Raw genomic sequence first — 24282 nt, 5'->3', positions numbered from 1 at the left:
TCGGTCCAATTAAAGGTGTAAATCACAGGATGTAACTTGTCTTGAGGCAAAGACTTCAAGTAATTGAGTTCCCCTGGAAACTGCAATTCTAGTCCTGCAATTTGAAGCTTGTATAATAAACTCATCAATCTATTTCCTTACTTTTTCCTCTCATAGACACAGAGCAAGAGGAAATGATGGTTAGAGACCAGTCCTTCCTGTCATTTAGTTGAGCTACCTCTTAGGAATCTTTAGTGAAATTCCTTTTCTGTTCCATTTGAAATTTTCCAGAACTAAAGACACCTTACAAGAAAAGTGGAGATTAATTAAAATTGTTATAGTTTCTCCAGGTGAACTCCAGGTGAACCTTTGTAGTGCACATACCTTATGAACTTCCCTTAGACTTTATTAAATATGATATAATTATTCCATTTAGGCACCTGCCAGATTCTACTTCATAATCTCCGCAAATTCTGTATTCACCTGTGCTGACTAGTCAATTAAAGACCATTTTCTTTAAGGATTTTTGTCTTTCAGTTCTGTTAAGTCACTCATAATCTATTGTCTTACCTTCAAGATTCTAAATTAGCTTTTCTTTTGATTTTGACCATGACAATACTAAAATAATAGTCATATTGCTTGTAAATGATGGAGAAACTTTAACCTCATGTAGTCCTCTTTATTCCAATTCTTTAGAAACTTCATGTTCCTCCATAAATCCAAATCATACCTTTTAAAGTCCAATTAATGAGCTACAATTTGAAAACAATCCCTGTAGAAAATTTGCTTTCTCTTACATTTTAATTCTTAATAGTTGACTATCCTATAGTAGTTTTACTTATATTTATTTAAATATATATACACAGCTTACAAATGACTCCTCAAACAAAATATTAGGGGCAGATATTAAAATGTATTTAAACATTTTTAAAGAAGTATACTGTATGGTGAGTATACTTTCTGGCACACATCCTATCTAATAAAAGAGAAACATGGTAATTGGTGTATGACCGCTACCCTTCCCATTGGCTAATCACGGTGATATGCAAATTAACTGCCAACTAAGATGGCAGTTAACCGCCAACAAAGATGGCAGCTAATTTGCATACTGCAGGCAGGATGGGACAGCGCCATCCTGCCTGCCCCTCCGCCATCCAGGCCTGCTATCTGTGACCTGGATGGCGGGCGACCCAAGCCAGGGCTGGCGGGGCGTGACCGCAGCTGTCCCCCACTGGCCAAGACCCCAACCGGCTCTCCCGCTGGCAGACCAGGGCTGGCGGGGCGGCTGTGGTGTCCGCCCGCACTCATGCCCCAACCCGCGAGGGTTGGGGCGTGAGTGCGGGAGGACGTCCCCGACCCGCTCCCGCCTGCAGACCCGGGCTTGCAGGGCAGCTGCGGCGTCCGCCTGCAGTCACGCCCCCAACCCGCGAGAGTGGGTTGGGGGCGTGAGTGCATGCGGTCGCCCCCGACTGGCTTTGGCCAGCAGACTCGGGCTATTGGGGCGGCTGCAGCGTCCGCCTGCAGTCACGCCACCAACCCCCGAGAGCGGGTTGGGATGTGAGTGCAGGCGGACGCCCCCGACCCGCATTCCCGCTGGCTGACCAGGGCTTGCGGGGCAGCTGCGGCATCCGCCTGCAGTCACACCCCCAACCGGCTCTCCCGGCAGTCCGGGGAGCTAGGGGTCCCTTGCTCAGGCCTAAAGCCTTGGTCAAAGACGTTAGGCCTGGGCAGGGGTGGAATCTGCAATCCGGGGAGCTCGGGGTCCCCTGCATAGACCTAACGCCTTGGCCAGAGGCATTAGGTCTAGGCCGGGGCAGAGAAGGAGATCCCGGGGAGCTGGGGGTCTCCTGCCCAGGACTAATGCCTCCACCAGAGGCCTTAGGTCTGGGCAGGGGTGGTGCCAGAGATCGTGGGTAGCAGGTGCAGAGCCAGGGATGGTGGGAGCTGGGGGTCCCCTGCCCAGGCCTGACACCTCTGCCGGAGGCCTCAGGCCTGGGCAAAGGGCCGATCCGGGGATCGGAGGGTGATGAGGGTCAACTCCTCTGGCCGAGGCATCAGGCCTGGGCGGGGGGCAGAGCCAGCAATCGGAGGGGGCTGGGGGTCCCCTGCCCAGGCCTGAATCCTGGGCCAGAGGCGTCAAGCCTGGGGCGGGGTGGGTGGGGTGCCAAGCCACAGATTGGTGTGAACTACAGAGGAAGCACCTTTTCTGACCGCTCATTGGTTAAGCTCCCTGTATGCCACTGGTAATATTCTTAGTAACTTGGGTAATAAGAATCCAAATCAGTGATCTAGGGTTTTTTACCACACTCCTGCTGAAAAAAACAAAGGTCCGCTGCTGGAGGGCTAAGAAATGTCATATCCTGCCCTAGCCGGTTTGGTTCAGTGGATAGAGCCTTGGCCTGCCAATGGCAGGGTCTGGGTTCAATTCTGATCAAGGGCATGTACCTAGGTTGCAGGCTCCTCCCTGGCCAGGGCCCAGGTCAGGGCTCATGCAGGTGGCAACCAATCAAAGTATTCCTCTCATTTTGATGTTTCTCTCTGTCTTTCCCTTTCTCTTTCACATTCTCTAAAATCAATGGAAACATGTCCTCAGGTGAGGATAAAAAAATAATAAAGAAATTATTATTATATGAAAGACCCATCTTGAAAATGCCTAAAAAAAGTTGTCATTTTTTCATGGTGACGGGACTGGAGTCCGTGCTGATGAAAAAACCTTGCTGGCTGTGGTGACTGGCAGTAGCTGCAGCAGCGGGGTGATGGGGCTGGTGCCTTCCCCTGATCAGCCCGGTCACCTCCCACAAAGGGAGGCCAGACTGCGGCTTAGGCCCGCTCCCCAAGGGGAGCTGGGAGCGGGCCTAAGCCGTCAATAGGACATCCCCTGAGGGCTCCCAGTATGTGAGAGGGGGCAGGCTGGGCTGAGGGACACCTCCCCCCCCCCCCGTGCACGAATTTCGTGCACCGGGCCCCTAGTAGTTATATAATAATAAATGCTTATTTAACTGCACTGTTCATCTTACCTTTTGCTGGCATAGTTGGATCAATAGAAATAATCTAAAAGTAGATATTAAATACATTATGTAATAAAATGTCTCAGTGCTTATCCATTTTTATCGCAAATTGGTATTATATTTAAGAATTTTTCCACAGTTCTCTGAGATTATAGTGTTAATTTCATACATTCATTAATGCATTTTCATTTTATTCAACAAATCTTTATTAAGAACCTCTAGTGTGCCATATACTATGCTAATATTGAAAATATGTTTTGATGAAAATAGATAACTTATACTTATTATAATATAGAAAGTTATTTTATACTTATACTATAGAATATTAGTATCATTACAACGAAATTCATGACCTGCTTTCTTTAACCTTCTTGTTTAGCACTAACATATCTCAAAACACATAAATATTTTGTCAGTAAATACGATACATACAATTCTGAATAGTGTATTCTCTTTGAGACATGAAGCTCTTTTTTGAATTTTCATAGTGTAGGTTTACATTGGGGCTGACATTCACATGTTCAACAATCATCTATTCAACACATAACTCATGAAAGTCTCGATAGATACAGAAAGCACACAGGGATGGATCAGGCTCAAGGATTCTGGACAAGTAAGTAATAGTCATATTGTTTGTAAATGATTGAGGAATTTAAGGGATATGTACACAAATGATCCTAATGTAAGACAAAGATAGAAAGTGCCATAGAGAAATAAAGATATGGTGCTATTGGAATTCAGAAACAGGTTATTCCTAAATAAAGGATTAAGGAAAGACGATTTGGAAGACTTAGATTTTGAGCTAGACCTAGGAGGATGAAAAGGATTTAGTCATAGAAAATTGAATAGATAGAAAAGGAAAAAAAAATAAGAAGGTAATAAAAGGACATAGAAAGTGTTCTTTGACATTTAAATCATACTTGATTAAAACAAGATAAATTTCCTCCCAAATTATTCTATGTTGGCATTACTTTTTAAACATAACTATGTTCAATTATTCGACTTTTTAAATATTTAAAGATAAATTATCTTAATTTTCATTTTTTCTTCTTCTTTCTTTTCTCTTAGCACTGGTTAAGCCCATTTAAATTTAACAGGAAGAAATATTTAGAAAGTTCCTAATTTCCAGAAAATGACTTCAAAATCTCTATAAGATGAATGTAACTCTGCAGAGCTACATTAAGAAATGATTTTACTCTGTTCTGGTTGTGTTAGTAGTGTGTGGTAATTGTGTTTTCTACCAAATAGTTTCTGAAACAAGTTCAAGAACATTATTATCACTATTTTTTTTATGTACTAATATACAGTGATGGACTAGCAATCTCATTGAAAATATTAGCAGTTGTTTTAAATATGTAGCCAAGTTGCATATACCACTCTATTTACTATCTGTGATGTGACACAAAACTTTCCCCAATCCTAACTAAGTGTGCTGTCTTCCAATATGTAATTGGGACAATTAAAATATTACCCACAATAAACGCTCTTAGTTCATGATGGCTTTTCTATTTAACCTACTATAAATTTACCAATTACTCAAAGTTGAAGATGGTCATTTCCATAATGATATGTTATGCGTAGCTTTAAAGGTATCAGTTCACTCATCTTTCTCCTAATTGTCTATAGTATTCTCTTTAAATAGAATTTCCCTTCACCCCTTTCACTATGCTGTCCCTCAGGCCACGAAAAACACTTGTGCAATACATGTCGATTTCCTTCACTCCGTAATGACCTTGCAGTTGCTTCTTTCTTTGCCATCTTCTCTCCTCCAAATACTACTTAACAAATCATACAACTTTCTCTGGGTGCCAATAAAGTTGATCAATAAATGATCAACTCTAATGATTTTGTGACAGTCAGTTATACTAGTTTCTATAAACCACAAATAGGAGAATCAACTAATGGTATATGGGCTTCTACTTTTTCATGAAATTTGTAACTAAGTAAAATAATTTTTTTTTAGAAAAAAAACTTAAGTGACTACTTTTTCTAAAAATGCATGTTTTATTTCAAGTTTATACATAACTGCAAAAAATAGAAACAACACAAATGTCCTCCACCTGGTGAATGAAGAAACTGTAGTACATCCTTACAACAAAATACTACACAGTAATAAAAAGAATCAGAACACGGATACACACAACATGAGTAAATATCAAATACATTATGCTAAATGAAGAAACCAGACTCAAAAAGCCACATATTATATTATTTCATATTACTTATATGACATTCTAGAAAAGACAAAACTGTAGTGACAGAAAACAAGTCATGGTTTCCAAGGCCTGGTTTGAAAAGTTGACTATAAAGAACTGGAAGGAAACATCTTAGGTTGATGAAAAGGCCCTCTATCTGAATTTATTAGTTTGCATTTGCCAAAATGTACCACAATAGGCAAAACATACTGCATGTAAATAACATCTAAATAAATCCAACTTTAAAAAAGTAAAAGTTCATTGATATCAAAATTTTTGAGTCAATCTGACAAGTTATATTCAATAATCATTTAGTGATCCATTAAGAAAGGAAAGGAATTCTTGATTCATTAAATTATTTTATGAATTTTTCTCTTTTCAGAGCACCAATAACACTTCCTATATCTTTTGTATTACAAATAAAAATTACATTTTAGGAAAAAATAGCTATATCAAAAAAGTAACTTGTTTTTATTAACTTAATTATGAGTTCACTAAAATAATCTTCAAAAACAACAATTTCATGAAATACAGGCTTGTTAATGAGTTGATTGGGTATGATAATTATCTGTTCTGAAAATAACACACTACTACTTCATTATTAATAATTGAAAGCTATTATCTTTTACCTCTCACAGTCTAGTAAGCAATTTCATAATTCAGACAATGGAGAAAAACCACTACCAGAAACTCTCACATAACAATAACTGATATTCAGATACAAGAAACAAAATAACAAGATTAGAAATATGCTGGGGAAGGGTTATTTAGACAGCAAATACCTTACCTTTGCGTTTGGGTGGCATAGCTGTTATCATATGTCTCATAAGTCTGGTCATCATATTCACCCCCATAGCCATCATCATACCCCTGCGGCAGAAAATGGTAGACCTATTAGCAATCAATTTGATTATCTGTTTTTCCTTAATGAGATATTATATAATGTTACCTTGATTTAGTTTTTATGTTTGGGTAGTTACACTGCATCATGTTTTACTAGATTAATAATTTTCCATAACTTTGAACAATATTTCATGGATTACATAGTAATCTATATATATAAAAGCCTAAGTGACCATTACAACCGGTTGACTGTTTGACCGGTCGCTATGGTGTGCACTGACCACCAGGGGGCAGATGCTCAATGCAGGAGCTGCCCCCTGGTTGTCAGTGTGCTCCCACAGCCATCCTCCTGCAGCTGGCCAACCTCCCATGATCCCTCCCCCGGGCTGGCCAGCTCTGATCCGCCCCATCAGGACTGGCAAGACTGCCCCGATTGGCCCCAATCACCGGCCAGGCTGAGGGACCCCACCCATGCAGGAATTTGTGTACCAGGCTTCTAGTGTTTAATAATTAAACTCAGTATACCATTGAAGTAGCAATACCTATTCTATACATTATTTAGAATTTTGACTGATATGAATGAAGACAATTTAAGAAATTCAAAACATGTTTTTCTATTGAAAATATTATGGGTAGATAAAAGCAATTGTAAGAACCTAATAGTAGTGCTCACATATTTGTTACAACCGTATTGGGAGTTTTTTCTTCCATTTATTGTAATCACTTGAGGCCTGGTGCACAAAATTCATGCACTCAGGGGTGGGGGTGGGGATCCTTCAGCTCAGCCTGCACCCTCTCGCAGTCCAGTAGCCCTTGAGAGATGTCCAGATGCTGCGGAGATGGGAGAGGCTCCCACCACCACCACTGCGCTTGCCAGCCATGAGCCTGACTTCTGGCTGAGTGACGCTCCCCCTGTTGGAGTGCACTGACTACCAGGGGACAGCTCCTGCATTGAGCATCTGCCCCCTAGTGGTCAGTGATCATCATAGCAACCAGTCATTCCGCCACTTGGTTGATTTGCATATTAGCCTTTATTACATAGAATAATTAAGATTAAAACTATAACATGTAGAACCCTTAAATTGTAGTCAACTTCCTGCAAAATGGGTATAGTCAAATTGCTCAAAAAAAAAAAAAAGAAGGAAGAAAGAACAAGAGGCAAAATAAAGACTTTGGTTTGTTATGCATTCTATAGTTTTTAAATCTCATAAGTAAAATAATGTTGTAAGGTAAGTTTGATTACCTGACTAAATTAATGCTAACAAAGCTAATGTGTATTTTCATTGCAGAATGTACAAGCAAGCTAACAATTATACACTGTAGTTATCAGTGCCTCTGTGTGTTATTTAGTTTTACTTCTCTTTGTAGCCATTGGCTTTACTCTAAATCCTAGCCATTCATCTTGATGACTTTTGAAAAAACCTCTAGTTTTTCTGCCTCTGGACCTTTGCTGGTGTGTTTCTTTTCTCTAAAATGAAGGATTTCTATACAACCCAAAATCCATAACTTCATTTAAGTTTGGAGGCTTATAAATCTCTTTATCTTGTTCAGAAATATAAACAAAAATGTGAAGATGTAAGTTTCCACATTAGTCTTGACCGAGACCCTTGAGCTCGTGAAGAGTAATATTTTTCATCAAATTAAGAAATTCTTAAAATTATTTTTTATTACTTCATCTGTTCTACCCTTTACATAATGTTATTATTTATTTATGAGGCTTTCTGAGTCTGACTTTAATATTTTCATTCATGATTTCTATCTCTTCATATTTTTGCTCTGACGTAGGGGGTAGTTTCCATCTGTTAAAATCTACTGATTTAAAGGCCATTTTGTATTACACCATCTTCAGGAAGTTTTTCCAGCTCCTTCTAAGCATATGGCAACTTTCTAAGTTGTGAATTATAATAGCCTGTGGGATTTTTTCTCACCAGTATTTAGAATGTGCAAACAAATACTGTATTTTTCTATACCTTTGTCTCCTTTTAGAATTTAAACTTCTGAAAAGCAAGGACTATATACTTGCGGTGCTTAGCATACTGTATTCCTGATAGTATTCACTCAATAAATATGTATTGAATTTTTAATTAGCACAAAGGAAATTATTTCACCCAGTGTAGATATGGATTGCCTGAAATCAATCACCACTGAAAGAGGAATATTTCATATGATGAATATATAGTAGTATTGTCTCTATTTATACATAATAGCTTTTCCATTTGGTCTGTGGAAGACTATTATATTTTTCTTCCTCACACAAAAAATTCACAAAAATTTTTTTTATTCTCACCCAAGAGTGTGTTTATTGATTTTAGAGAGAGAAAAAAGAGAGAGAGAAAGAAACATTGATGTCTCACATCAACTGGGTGCCTTTCATCTCACCAATTGGGGATTAAACCAGCAATCTAGTTGTTCCCTGACCAGGAATTGAACCTGCAAGCTTTGGGCACAAGGGACAATGCCCCAACCAACTAAGCCACCAGGCCAGGGCCAATATTCTTAAAAATATTACAAAGGTTCTCATGAGCCAGCACACATCAGTTCTAGTACATCACTGCTCTTGGCCCACAAGAGACCCACCGAGGTCTAGAAAATGAAATACCAATGGAAAATGTTTCAATAGAGTATTTAATTGGTGCTATGGGAACAATGGAAGGAATGTCTAAGTCTATCCAATAGTTTTATAGAGAATTTCTCTGGTAAGGCCTTATTTGAGATGGTTATTTGTACATAAATATATATTTTCTAGGTGGACAAGTGGGTAATGTGAGTGTATGTCAATTTCCAAGAACATTGAGTATGAATGCATTGCCACATGAAAGAAAGCACTGTGTTTGGTGAAGGGCTAGTATTTGGGTCTAACTAAAGCACAGAATTCCTACGAAATAATAGGCAGTTGGTCTAAAGCCGTGGTCAGCAAACTGCGGCTCGGGAGCCACATGTGGTGTGGCTCTTTGGCCCCTTCAGTGTGGCTCTTCCTAAGCTTAGGAGTACCCTAATTAAGTTAATAACAATGTACCAACCTATATAGTTTAAGTTTAAAAAATTTGGCTCTCAAAAGAAATTTCAATCGTTGTACCATTGATATTTGGCTCTGTTGACTAATGAGTTTGCCGACCACTGGTCTAAAGAAATAGGTAGGGCCCTGGCTGGTGTGGCTCAGTTACTCGAGTGTTGTCCCATGCACTGAGAGGTTGCTGGTTCGATTCCCAGTCAGGACACATACTACGTGGGTTGCAGGCTGGATTCCCAGAGTAGGTTTGCAGGAGGCAGCCAATCAATGTTTCTCTCTTCCTATCCTTTCCTCTCTCTCTAAAGACCAATATAAACATATATGTATATATAAAATAGGCAGAGTCAAGTCTGAAGTGCTCCTTTCTAACATGTATCCTATAGGTGAGGAAGCCATGGAAAAGTTTCAAGCAGTAGAATGACAATATACACATCTGTATTTTGTAAATTTCATTTGATTCTTTAAAAATTTCAAGTATTTGGGGACTAGGCTCCATTTTCCCCCTCTACTTTTTTTGAACATGTTAATCATCTATAATAATAAAAGGGTAATATGCTAATTAGACCGGACAGCTTCCGGATGTCACTCCCGATGTCCTTCCTGACGAAGCCAGGGCCGGAGGTAAGCCAGCCCGAGTCCTGGATGCCTGCCGGCAGCTGGAGGAGGGAAGCCAGTGCCGGCAGCCAGGTCAAGGAAGGCCTACTCCTGCATGAATTTTCATGCATTGGGCCTCTAGTAGTCACTATAAAACCTCTAGATGATGACTCCAAAATTTGAATCACCTATGTCTTTATTTTTCTCTTGGTTTTTCTTGATTTTATGTTTTTTCAACTTGCCTTATAATTTTTCACTAAACTCTTTTTTTTTTTTTTTTTTTTTTTTTAAATATATTTTTATTGATTTTTTACAGAGAGGAAGGGAGAGAGATAGAGAGCCAGAAACATCGATGAGAGAGAAACATCGACCAGCTGCCTCCTGCACATCTCCCACTGGGGATGTGCCCGCAACCCAGGTACATGCCCTTGACCGGAATCGAACCTGGGACCTTTCAGTCCGCAGGCCGACGCTCTATCCACTGAGCCAAACCGGTTTCGGCGAAAACTCTTGATATTATGTATGGAAGCTTGTGAAGGATTTTGACTGATGATATTTTCTTCCATAAGATTAAGTCTCTCTTGGCAGGCAGTTGGAATAACGGCAGATAACCTTGAGGCCATGGAGAGGTGGTTTTAGGCAATTGAATATAAGGAGTTTGAAGTTCAGACAGTCTGGGCTAGAGCTAGAGGTAGAGCTCTGAAAGTCATCAACATGTAGCTAACAATTGAAATAATCATTGTTCAGAGTGTTTACTGAGAAGAGTGAAGCTTAGGCTATACCATGCTCAACATGAACACAATATTATAAACCCCTCTTTAAATGGTCTCTATATCACTGGGAAATGAAGGCACAGAAATCAGCTATCTACACTAATAAAAGAGAAACATGGTAATTGGCGTACAACCGCTACCCTTCCCATTGGCTAATCCCCCTGTCACTCACAGAGTAGGGCCGAGATATGCAAATTAACTGGCAGCCAAGATGGCGGCCGGCAGCCAGGCAGCTGATGCGAACAGGGAGGCTTGCTTGCTTCAGTGATGGAGAACTCCAACATTCCCCGCCTGACTTGCCGGCCTCTCAGCTGCAACTCTCAGCAACTATGTTGCGAATAAAGAAGCTAAAAAACCCCCAGAAACCTGCTTTACTCAGCGGAGCTTCAGCCAGCCGGACCACAACATTGTATCAAATACAGATGGTAAACAAAGGCCAGAAACCTGTTTTCATCAGCCGAGGCCTCAGAGCTAAAGCTGGCCCAGAATAAAAAAAAAAAAGAAAGAAAAAAAGGAGCGGTTGGGAGCTTCAGTCCCAGCCTGAAAACAGCCCTCAGCCCCTCAGCCAGACTGGCCAGGCACCCCAGTGGGGACCCCCACCCTGATCCAGGACACCCTTCAGGGCAAACCAGCCGGCCCCACCCATGCACCAGGCCTCTACCCTATATAGTAAAAGGGTAATATGCCTCCCAGCACCGGGATCAGCGTGACAGGAGGCAGCGCCCAAACCCCCTGATCGTCCTGCGGCTCTGTGTGTGACAGGGGGCGGGGCCCCCCCCCCCCCACGGGCCCTGCTCTGTGTGTGATGGGGTAGAGTCATAACCTTCCCATCGGTCCTGCCCTGAGTGTGACAGGGGCGGTGCCCCAACTCCCCTATCAGCCCTACTCTGTGAGTGACGGGGGGGAGCTCCTCAATCCCCTGATCGGCCCTGCTCTGTGCATGACCGGGGGGAGCTCCCCAACCCCCTGATTGACCCTGCTCTGTGCGTGACAGGGGGCGGTGCCCCAACCCCCCAATCGGCCCTACCTTGAGCGTGACTGAGGGTGGCATCACAACCTCCCAATCTGCCCTGCTCTGTGCATGACAGGGGAAGGCGCCCCAACTCCCCAATCGGCCCTGCTCTGAGCCTGACCAGGGGCTGCACCTAGGGATTGGGCCTGCCCTCTGCCACCCAGGAGCAGGCCTAAGCCAGCAGGTTGTTATCTCCCAAGGGGTCCCAGACTGTGAGAGGGCACAGGCCGGGCTGAGGGACCCCCCTCCCCCCGAGTGCACAAATTTTTGTGCACCGGGCCTCTAGTTATAAATATAATCATGTTTTCTATAATATGACCCCACTATAAAAAGAAAATCAGTGTTAAATTTATAAAAAAAAGATGCTACCACTTGGAGGGCCTGCTGCAAAATCCCCATGCATATGTATTTTCCTAACGTTGACCTGTGAGAATCTCTGGTTATACCGTGTGTACACTAACCACAGACACCAAATAAAAAAAAAAATTCACAACAAATGGGAACACAAACTATGTATTAAATTTCCTCTAGCTATATAGTTTTTCTAATCAGCACCAATTTATGGAGTTTTTGAATATTTCTTGTAACTCAGAAAAGGGAATCATCAGAAAAATGGTTTAGAACATCTCTCACCACATATTTTGGAAAATATCTGTTTCTAAAATATTATATTACTGAAAATTTGGGTAATGATTATGAATACCATAAGGAATTGCCACACACACACACTAGGTATATTGGTTAATAAGGCAGATTTTGTAATCAAAGAAAATAGGATAATTTCAAGAGAAACATCAAAAGTGCTTTATTCAAAGTAATGTCTATCGCTAGCTACACATTTCCCCCATCTTTCAGGTAATTTGTGGATACCGTCCCAATAGAACTTTTCTTGTTTTGAGGCAAACCATTCAGAGACCAAATTTTCCACTTCTTTAGTATGTTTTGAAGTGCTGCTCACAAAGTGCGTGTGCCATCGATCGGAACAAGTGGTAATCTGGAGCAAGGTCTGGTGAATACAGCGGGTGGGTTGATATTTCCCAGGCAAGATCTTTTAACATATCTTTAACTGGTTTTGAAGTGTGTGATGGTGTTTCATCATGAAGCAAAATTACTTTGCTGTGTCTTCTGGCACATTCTGGTCGTTTCATGATCAAAGTGTGGTTCAAATTGATTATTTGTTGTCAGTAGCGATCAGTATTAATGGTTACACCTGGTTTTAGAAGCTCATACTACACCACACCTTCCTGATCCCACCAAACCCAAAGCATTGTCTTCTTTCCAAAGCGATTTGGCCTTGCAGTTGATGATGATGGTTGACCTGGATCAACCCATGATTTTGTGCATTTGGGATTCTCAGAATAAATCCTCCCCCTTTTTTTAAAAAAAAAATATATTTTATTGAGTTTTTACAGAGAGGAAGGAAGAGGGATAGAGAGTTAGAAACACCAATGAAAGAGAAACATCGATCAGCTGCCTCCTGCACGCCCCCGACTAGGGATGTGCCCGCAACCAAGGTACATGCCCTTGACCAGAATTGAACCTGGGACCCTTCAGTCCTCAAGCTGACGCTCTATCCACTAAGCCAAACCGGTTAGGGCTAAATCCCCTTTTCATTGCCAGTCACAATTCGATGCAAAAAAGACTTTCTTTCATGCCGTTGAAGCAACATTTTACTGATGACTTTTCGGTTTTCCATTTGTCTTTCGTTCAGTTGATGTGGCACCCATTTTCCTTCCTTTAAAATCTTTCCTATTGCTTATAAGAGATTGGAAATTGTTTGCTGAGCAATGTTTAATCTTTCTGCAAGTTGTTTTTGAGTTTGACACTCATCTTCATCCCATAATGCTTGTAATTATTGGTCTTCAAACTTTTTTGGTTGACCTGGGCAATCTTTGTCTTTCATATCGAACATCACTTTTAAAGCGTTCACAAGTATCTTGAGATGGAGCATGTTCACCATAAGCTTCCCGAAGTATACAATAACTTTCAGCAGCACTTTTCTCCAAAACAAAGTAATGAATTAAAACTTCCCACAAATGCTCTTTTTTTGGCATGAAATTCGACATTTTTAAGTGTAAAAATATCTATGATGTTAACACCTTCAGCAAATTTGACATATGAAGTTTTCAAGCTTGTTGTCAATACAACAAAACAGTATACATATCAAATTGCATATATATCAACATACGTGTAACTCCATCTATTGAAAAAAATCTGCATTATTAACCGGTACACCTAGTGTGTGTGTGTGTGTGTGTGTGTGTGTAGGACATGCTATAGTTAAACCTCATAGTGATATTAGAAACTATAAAACTGACATTTTTTTTTTCAGCTAAAGAGAAGCAAAAATAACTTGTGATATGAGTAAGTTATTGTGACTTCCAGAAGACATTTTTTTTGAAAATTTTAATGCTATAAAATGTCATCCTGATTCTGTTTTATGCCCACACTTTCCTGGAAGACGTTTAAATTTAACAGGCCTCAGTGACAGATTTAGTATTTGGTCATTATTCTCATTTGGGGTTTTTATTTTCTGTAAAAGGTCAGTGGGTATTAAAATAAAAGAAAATAATGTGGAAATTTCTAATACAATCAAGAGAAAAAGAAAATAAAGTCAAGCATGCAATCAAGAATCTTAAAACCTTCCAGAATTAAGTAATTTAATTATCAGGGTCAAAATAATAAATTTGTCATCAAACACTAAAATACTAGGCACAGAAGCAATTTGCAAATGCTGCCCTTTGTCATTGAATATAATTAACAGGTCAGATAGGAACTTGACATTTAGCTTTCTTTATTAAGTGTGGTTAATTCTTATAAGCATATGTTCCCTTTGTAATGAGTTAAACCACAAAATGCATTGCATGCCCATTTCACATATACAGTCTTTTGTTACTATGAAAGCACTTTATTGCAATAATTTAAACTTTAAAACATATGAAACAGTATTAAGACAAAAACTAAACACAGAATGCTTATGCTTTAAGAGTCAATATTTCTTTAGGATGTAAATGATCAATGCTTCTTTTATGTAAATATCTCCCTACATTTTTTGTCATACATTTTTGGCTTCATGTCAAATAGATAAGTTTCTCATAAAATAGAAAGGATTTTAATAGTGTCTTCCATCTCTTTTTTCCACTGAAAGAATGGCTGCCTATTATGAACCACTGGCTGGTTTGGAATAGCATAGCAACAGATGCCTCCCAACATGGCTTTTGTTACTGATGCAGAAGGCCAGCTCACTTACTCACGGTGGGAAGTCATTATCTGTTCAAAGTCATCCTATAGTATGAGGGTCCACCCAGGCAGTGGGAAATCTCCACACCTAATGGTCTAGCTTCGCAATGAGGCAGTATTTCCCATTTCTGAATGTTTTCTGTGGAAATCAACAAATAACTCTTTAATAAGGGGAAAGGTTCTCTATTACATCTTCATCTCCTGGGTAGATTGTAGCTATTACACAATTTCCCCATATAAATATGCACTCAATGTGAAGGCTAGAAAGGACATATTCCTGATACCTAACTTCTTTGGAAATTCAAAGCTCGCAAGGAACTACAAGACCATCTCGGACAGCCATGCATGTGCATACTCAACACTTTAAAATTAATCTTGCAAGAGGCTAATTCTAACTTTTAAAGCAGACCAGGAAAATTAAATAACAAACCTCAGTATGTGCATATGGAGATTATGCACATTTAAAGATGAAATTAATAACATTCCATTCAACTGAACAACATTTGGATCCATATACAATAAGCATGCAGTTGGGGCTACTTAGTGATGCTTTGTGAAGTGCTCTTACAAATAGTTTTTTCATTAAAAACATAAATCAACTTCTAAGGAATGCTCTGTATTTTTATACCCATTTTACAGATTTGGAAATAATTTCCTGAGGCCATACCCTGTCAGCAAGTGCCCTGGCCAGAATTCAAACCCAATCTCTGAAACTGTCTAGTGCTTAATCTCTTGTTGTTTTACTAAAGGTCTAATATTAATGGAAAAATATAATTCTCATGACCACTTTAAAATCATTTGAGTATGTAAATTTTAATCATAAAAAGAAGGTTTGAGGTTTTTAGCTATTAAAATAGATATGAGGACATAAATGTAAAAGTATTTTGGGTTATTTTTCATTCTATATTTTTTCATCCTATATTTCTTAAAAGCACTGCTCTGTTTTTAACTGTCAAGGACTCTGCAGGGTCTGAGATTTTAATGGACTTATAAGTTAACAAGGCTAGCCTGTTACTGTTTCATGGATTCTGGCTGAAAACACAAGACTCCTGGGTCAGAAATAAGGGACTTCATAACTCAGAGCAAAGTCATAGCCAGAGCTTCATACTGGTTTGAGCGAGTTCCCTATGTGTCCCACACCCCACAGGTACAGCGCAGGTGGGCCAAGTGGATGCATCTGCTTGCATTGGGTAGAATTACATGGGAAGGAACCATAGGCTTAGCAGTAGTGGGCAAAATACGGCCCGCGGGCCGGATCCGGCCTGTTTGAAATAAATAAAACTAAAAAAAAAAAAAAAACCGTACCCTTTTATGTAATGATGTTTACTTTGAATTTATATTAGTTCACACAAACACTCCATCCATGCTTTTGTTCCGGCCCTCCGGTCCAGTTTAAGAACCCATTGTGGCCCTTGAGTCAAAAAGTTTGCCCACCCCTGGCTTAGAGAATCTTTAAATGGAAGTGAATCTGCTCTTTGTCTGGAGATGGTGTTACTTTATCCCTCAGTGTTTCTTGCTGAAAGCACAGTCCTGAGAAATAGGAGGAGTAAAGAGTGGTCAGGACCTTGTATTATTGGCATACCCAGCCAGAAAGTGAAGGGTCAGTCAAGGTCCATGGCAGATTGCTTCTGCCAACGAGATGAGCAAAACAGGTGAAATTGAGGAGTCTTTTAACTGATTTACAGTATTGTGGAAGGGAGGATAGATTATTATATTGTTTCCTTGTTTAGTGAACATCTGAAGGCTGGGTCAGCAGTTGTGCCTTTAATTTTATCTCTTCAGCAAAATTTAACATGCTTGCTCTTTCTTATTCTGCTTTGCTTTTGTCTCCTTGCTTTCTATACTATTTTACCCATGGGTCATTTCAGACAGCAACCCTTTTCTATCAGTAGCAATAAACATTGTCACTTGTGATATACTACCTCCTAAAACACAGACAAATATTTTTAGTAAGGCTCCCTGGTCCCTGAAGAATGTTAACATGATTTCAAATCTACTTTCCTCTATTGGAATGAGTGTACATTAATTTCCAAAGTTTTACAAGTTTCAAAGGTCATCTAGCTATATTTTTGGTGATGAATTTATTTAATGTAGTTTAAGCTTGCAAGTAAGTGATTCTTGGTCATAAACACTGTATTAATTTTCTGTTAAAACAACTTTATAATAAACCAAGGTACCTCATAAACTCTAGACTAATAACAATAGTAAAACGGCCCTAGTCGTTTTGGCTCAGTGGATAGAGTGTTGGCCTGCTGACCGAAGGGTCCTAGGTTTGATTCCAGTCAAGGCCACGTACCTCAGTTGCTGGCTCCTCCCTGGCCTGGGCCCTGGTTGGGGCTCATGCAGGAAGCAACCAATTGACATGCTTCTCTTACATCGCTATCTTTCCCTTTCTTTTCCACTCTTTCTAAAAATCAATGAAAAAATATTCTCTGTGAGGACTGAAATAATAAAACGTGGTAGTTGGTGAAGACAGGGGAAGCAGTACCTATTTATAGGATGTTTCTAGGATATAATTAAAATTAGATTTCCTGTAATCTTTCAGCCACCCCCCCCCCCCACTCCCTACCCAGTATGCTATGAAAGTTTGATAACTTTGTGTGCTTTTTTAAAAAGGATTCATTTGTCAGTAGGGTTGCTCCACCCCCATTTTTATAAGTGTTTTTAACACCTTAGAAATCACACAGCAATATGTTCAATCTAGTTAATGAACAGAACTATGACTAATGAAATCGGAAGTTTAGGATAATGTACTAATGAGTGCTAGTATGCTAATGGATCCGTTTTACATGTTAATGCTTTATGTATTTCACACATTGTAGACAGCATTACTATTTCATATTAGATCTCAACAAATGCTTTAAAAACAGTGGTATAAGGCTCTAAGGCAGTGGTTCTCAACCTTGGCTGCACATTAGAATCACCTGGAAATCTTTTTAAAATCCTGATTTTTGGGCCTCATCCTCTGGAAATTCTGTTTCTTTGTTATGGGGTGAGGCCACAACATTAGTAACAAAGAAACAGAATTTCTGGAGGATGAGGCCCAGAAATCAGGATTTTAAAAAGATTCCCAGGTGATTCTAATGTGCAGCCAAGGTTGAGAACCACTGCTTTAAGGCAGTGGTCGACAAACTCATTAGTCAACAGAGCCAAATATCAATGGTACAACAATTGAAATTTCTTTTGAGAAGCAAATTTTTTAAACTTAAACTATATAGGTAGGTACATTGTTATTAACTTAATTAGGGTACTCCTAAGGCTTAGGAAGAGCCACACTCAAGGGGCCAAAGAGCCACACCACATGTGGCTCGCGAGCCGCAGTTTGCTGACCACGGCTCTAAGGTCTTTTAACACACTCAACAGGACAAAGATAGATTTAATTAATAAATCCTGTCATGACTAAGAACAGGGTCAAGTTTGAGAAGACAACTCATGTTTCTCACTCATAAGTGCCAAAAGGTTAAAGATGAATAGAAGAAGGGCATTGTTGTATCTTAATATATTTCTAATCATACTGCTGGCCTCACAAGGGGAGAGGTTTTACTTTAAGGTATTTTTACCTCCAATAATCTATACAGTACCTTGAGGTTGCTGCTGTGTGCTTTATATTTATACTGCTATTTTAGGTTATAGGAAACTAAAACCTAAATTTGTAAACACCATCGCAACTGATCTGATTCAAATCAACCTGTATATGGCAGGAGATAAATTAGAAAAACAAAACAAAACAAAACAAAACAAAACAGAATCCCAAATTCAACATCCTGTAATGACTCCTGCCATACTTTTTGCTAACATGATTTGGGTTTTTGAAACAGGAATTTTATTTCTGTAAAACGAAAGTATGATGGCATGATGTATCTATTTAATAATTTTCAATATTTCTTCCCCAAAAGTATTTGAGTTCAGATCTTAAGTAACATTTTTTAATTAGAAAGCAATTTTAGAATCTATAATTTACATTTATAAATGAAGCAATTTTGATATTTTTTTTACATAACTATCACTTTCTAATAAATTATGCATCAGGCAAATGAGTCTTAAAATTAAATAATAATTTTATATAAACAAGTTAGATAATTTTCATTTTTATGTTGATTTTTTTTCTGTAACATGATACCATATATCATGAAAATTCCTTTATAATCCTGGAAGCTAGGCATTTCTAAATTTTTTTGTGATTCTAATGATTAGAAATATATTAAGATATGACAATGCCTTTCTATCCATGTCTAACATTTGATACTTAATGAGTAAAAAACATGAGTTGTTTTCCCAAACTTTATTCTGTTCTTAGTCATGAAAGCATTATCAATTTTATCTTGCTGGAATGTTGTGCTTATTTTTACAGAGAAAATATAAACATTCAATTTAACTAAGTTATTAAAAATAAAGTATTTATTTTGACATTGTTTGAATAGGAAAGGTTCTCACTGCTGAATTAATTTAGGTCTGATCTTTAATACTAGAGGCCCAGTGCAAAAATTTGTGCATGGGTGGGGTCTGTCTGGCCCACCCCAATTGGGGCGGATAGGGCCAGGTCAGCCAGGAGGAGGGGACACGGGAGGTTGGCTGGGCAGCCCCACCCCTAGGGTGTGGCCAACTGGGGGGAGGGGCTGCCGACAGTTGGCAGGCCGGCCCCGCCTCCTGGTCGAACTCCCAGTTGAACTCCCAGTTGAGAGGACAATTTGCATATTAGCCTTTTATTATATAGGATTCTTCTTTTAAACTACTCTCTCCTTTTTCTTGGGCAGGGATTGCATTTTTTTTTTTTTTAAGATTGCCAGCTCTCCTTGAGGCTGGTGACTTAGGGCTGCCTTGGAAACCAGCAACCTTGGAGGTAGACTACCTGAGCAAGCAGGGTCCCTCCATCTTTGCTTTGACCAGACTAGCTATATTTTAAGTTTTACATTTCTACATGAAAAATATTCAGTCTAAAATATTTAAAATATATTGGTGTAGAGAATTTGACTCTAGTAAACATTTTTACATGTTCTATTGTAACTACCAAATGGAGGATGTTTGGGCTAAAAACATCAGTTTGCCATTTAGATGCTCAATTTTCTATCAAAAGATCGTTCAAATTGCTATGTTATTATATTAACTATTCATTTTATCTGTGGTGACTCATTTCTTTCCAAATTTAACATTGTGTTGGCTTATAATCTCAAAACTCTTGTTGTATTTCCTACATAGAGACCTCATTTATACTAGTGCAGTATTGTCCAACAGAACTTTGATGATAGAAATTTTGTTTGCTCCCTGCTGTCCTGTATGATAGTCACTAGCCACATATAGCTATTGAGCACAAAAATGTAGCTAATAGACTGATGAACTAAATTGTTCATTTTATTTCAATTTAAATAATTTAATTTTTAATTAAAGTGGCTATATGTGGCTACTGATTGCCATATTAGATGGTGAAGCTTCCCAGACATTTTTAAATGTGTTTTCTTTTTTCACTTCAAACTTAATCATAGAGGGATAATAGCTAAAGGACTTGGATTTTATAAATGAAGGAATTTTGATAATAAAAAGAATATTTATTTTGAATCTGCTATCCCTTTTATCTTTTCCTGTCTCATTGTAGAAATTACCCTTGATCTTTCTCTTTTGTTATTTTGAGAGATTTTGCCTTCTAGTGAGTTAGGTGGATCGGGAGCTTTGATGGCATTTTGTATTAAAAAATAAAGTGAAGAAACCACTAATGACATAAGATTGTTGGTAGTTTTTAGAAAATTTCAATATAAAAACATCCAAACAATAGCAAAAAGCAATGAACATAGAGGAAATGAGAACACTTCTTGACTCTGTACTTATCCCTTTCATAACCCTTTTAAAGAATCAACAAAAGAGAGAAAAAAAATATATCCACATGTTTGAATCTTTGATGATTTAAAGACAGCTATTTTAAAGCAGAATCTTATGTTGTCAGTTCTATTATATTTCTCATTATTTCTTTATAAACTAGTAGAATGACCTCTGGGTTGGTTCCTTAAGGAAGTTTTCAACCCTCATGGAACTGACTTTAAAAAGAGTTGTTTTAAGAACATATAAGATTACTGGGTAGAAAGAGGTAGAAGATAACAGAAACATTTTATGTGTGATACTATCCATTTTTTAAAAAAGAATAACACCAGTCAAACAACATTCTTGCCACAAGGAGGAACTTAAATATATAGAAAGGAAAGAAACAGGGGTTAAAAAGAGCATCACAAAAGATGAAAGGTAGTTTTTTAAAAGTCTGTGATATGTTTAAGTCTGAAGCAAATGAATAGTGGCAAATGGTAACAGAATGAAATGATGGTGGTGAGGCTTGTGCAAGGATTGGTAAACACAGAGAACAACAAGAGGAACATATCAGGTCAGTCTTTGGGTTCAGGCTCTCTGCCTGGATTCCTGTTAAACCTACTTGATTAGACTCTTCTAGCCATGGAGCTCATAGTGAGCTTGGCTTCATGAGCTTCTGCTGTTCTTTTTCTGTGTTCTTGACCTTATGCACAGTTATGCTCATTCTACTCGCTAATCCACTAGGCTCTGCTCACCCTCTCTACTCCACTTATTTGGAGAGCAATCAAGTGTATCCAGACAAATCCATCTCCTGATTTTATGCCTTTATATCTCCTTTCTAAGCTCTTAACATTTCTTAATTTCCCTCGCTCACAATTTCCTTCTTTACCAAGGAGTGCCTGCCTCATTTCTTCTCATTTATGACTAAATGAAAAATAAAAACACCAGTAGGCAATAAATCATCACAGCAATAGCCAAAATTGACAAATGTTACAATTCTTTCCAAGGTTGAATTGCTGTGTTTCTGATTTTATTTTGAGTGGCCCTGTGTATAAATGGTGTTATAATATGTCAATATTGAAAACAAGGTACACAATGATAGTAACTATAATGTTATTATATTATTATTATATACAACCAAAAGTACACAAATATTAAACTTTATAACTAGAGGCCCGGTGCACGGGATTCATGCACTGGTGGGGGGCATGGCCTGCGGGGATAGGCCCACTGTAAAAAGTGCCACTCATCCCAGTCAGCCAAGTGGTTGTGGACCCGCCCTCTGAGTGGCTGCTTCCTGGTCCCGTATCTTCCATGGAGCCAAAACACTGGCCTCTCCAGAGAACCTGGTCTGGGCCGGGCCCAGGGACAATAGCACTGAGAGGCGGCAGAGTAGGCCTCAGTCCTGTGGCAGCCAGGAACCCGCCTCCCAACCTCCATGGTCAGCTTTGCGAGCCCAGTGGTGGTGCTGCATGGCCTGCGGGTGTCCAAAGGAGGCAGCAGGCAGTGAGGAGGAGGAGCCTGGGGCGAGGAGGCAACCATTGCAGCCCAGGTTCCTACCCATCGGCCCTGGGTTTGCAGTGGAAGCAGCCACTCATCCTGGTTAGCCAAGCGGCACTCCCACTGTGGTGGTGCACAGACCGCCAGGGGGCAGCTCCTGTGTTGAGCGTCTGCCCCATGGCGGTCAGTGTGCATCATAGCGACTGGTCGACAGGCTGTTTCGCTGTTCGGTCGCTGGGCTTTTATTATATAGCATATTTCATAGTAGCATAGTAAAAAATTTTGAGAGACATATTCTGAAACATATTCTGAGACCTGTGCTAAATGCTATTTATTATTCCACATATTGTTAGAAGGCTGACACTTTTTTTAATTGATTGATTTTAGAAAGAGAGACACACACACATTGATTTGTCATTCCACTTATTTATGCTTTCATTGGTTGCTTCTTTTATTTTTGTTAATCCTTACCTGAGGATATTTTTTACATTGATTTTTTTTTAGAGAGAGAGTAGAAGGAAGAGAGAGAGAAAGACTGAGAGGGAAAGAGAGAGAGAGAGAGAAGAACATCGATGTGAGAGAGACATATTGATTATTTGCCTCTTTCATGTACCTGGACTAGGGCTAGGAATTCAACCTGCAACCCAGATATGTACCCTTGACCGGAAATCAAACCCATGACCCTTTGGTGCTTGGGCTAACACTCTAACCACTGAGCAACACTTACCAAGGCTGCTTGCTTCTTTTATGTACCCTGACCAAGGATCAAACCACATCCTTGGTATATCAGAATAGTGCTCTAACCAAATGAGCCACCTGGCCAGGGCTAGGAGGCTGCCACTTTCATAATCTCCATTTTATAACTGTGAATCCCAGCTATAATTTCTAAAGTAAAATCATAACCACCTAAAAAAAACCGGTGCTCAACTTCTGAAGTTCTTGAGTAAACCTGAATTTTTCTTTTTTTTAGAATTTATGCTCAGTTTTCTCACTGCTACAACTATTAATAACTTCTATATATTGATTTTTATTTCAAATATTTTGTGTTTTTCTTTGTTTTAGGTAAATGAGTAAATTTAGTTCATTTACTCCATTTTGCCAGAAGCATTTGCTATCTGAACTTACAATCTGCTTCGAATACAACCTTGTACCACTCTCCTCTATGAGATCATGAGCTTTTGACAGATTCTCTGACTTCTCATCTTAATATCTGCCCCCATTGCCAGCAAAGTGTTTCATATGAAGCATTTGATAAATTTTTTGAACAGTTCTCCAAAGCTGTTCTCCAAGTTGGGATTTGTTAAATGTTGTACATCTTTCCATAATTATTACTGTGTCAAATGTGGCCCAAAAGGGTTAATATCTTTTCCAAAAGTAATGAGTCCAACATAAAATACAGTCCTGTTGTATGTTTTTAAGCAAATTTATCAACCTGTAGCGGATGGTTTATATCTATCTATAAAATGGATATAATTATGCTGGCTCTCAGTAAGTGATCATTGTATGGCTAAAAAATGAAAGCTCGGTGTGTATGTAATAGATGATATTCCCTCAGCAGCTTTCTAAAATATTAATGAAAATGATTTTGCATATAGATACTTTGATGTTCAAAGGGCTCCAATCTTTTAAAAGAATTCAGTGGAAAACGCATAAGGGAATCGTCACTATTTCTTTGTTCAAAAGAACAAACACAACATTCTTAACTAGACATCTGCTTGTGTGTACAGGTTAGCAATAGTTGATAACTATGATGAATACTGAGTCCTGACTTACCTAACACTGCTATACCAAAAGTCCTTACACTCCCACATTGCTCTATGCATTTATTTCTGTGACTCCATCCTTCTGTGATTCTTAGAAATGCAAAAGCTGAAATGCTATGTCTATTCCTCTCATGTAGTACTGTTCTAAATGCATCACACACAAGAAAGCAATTTTAATAGCAATTCAGAACCTTTTTGCATCTCATAATTTAAAATACCATCTTGAGAGTATCATGCTAAGCAGAATAAGGCAGAGGAAAAGGACAGGAATCATATGATCTCACTCATATGTGGGATAGAAAACAAAAGGCAATAAACAAACCAAGCAAATAAAATGGACTTACTGCTCTTAAGTCTTTTCTCAGTTTTCAAGATTTAAGAATTGTGTTTCGTCTGGGAGGTATTAGGAGACCCCGAAAGTTAGCTAGCTTTCCTTCTAAGTCCATGAAGTCAACCTCACTAAGCCACTTGCTCCCAGTTCCTACTTGGCATTTGTAAAACACCAAGTTATTTCGAAAAACACAAAAGCTCTTTCATTTCCCCTGGTAGCACATTTAGCCCCAAGTTACGGTGAG

At 39.1% G+C, this 24282-nt stretch overlaps 1 protein-coding gene across 2 annotated transcripts in view; it reads right to left on the bottom strand.

The window, feature by feature from the left end:
• KHDRBS2 (KH RNA binding domain containing, signal transduction associated 2) overlaps nucleotides 1-24282 on the bottom strand; it is a 500563-nt gene that overhangs the window by 42750 nt on the left and 433531 nt on the right. For both annotated transcript variants that reach the window (XR_004969007.1, XM_036318302.1), the window contains exon 7: nucleotides 5970-6052. Coding sequence is in view for 1 of the 2 variants with exons in the window: in XM_036318302.1 (XP_036174195.1) it covers nucleotides 5970-6052 (83 nt within the window). In the remaining variant the exon portion in view is untranslated. The remainder of the gene's footprint in view (nucleotides 1-5969; nucleotides 6053-24282) is intronic.

This window comes from Myotis myotis, unplaced genomic scaffold, assembly GCF_014108235.1.
Source record: "Myotis myotis isolate mMyoMyo1 unplaced genomic scaffold, mMyoMyo1.p scaffold_m19_p_7, whole genome shotgun sequence".
NCBI lineage: Eukaryota > Metazoa > Chordata > Mammalia > Chiroptera > Vespertilionidae > Myotis > Myotis myotis.
Note: the sequence above shows the minus strand (reverse complement) of the source record. Positions and strands in the feature narration are given on the sequence as shown.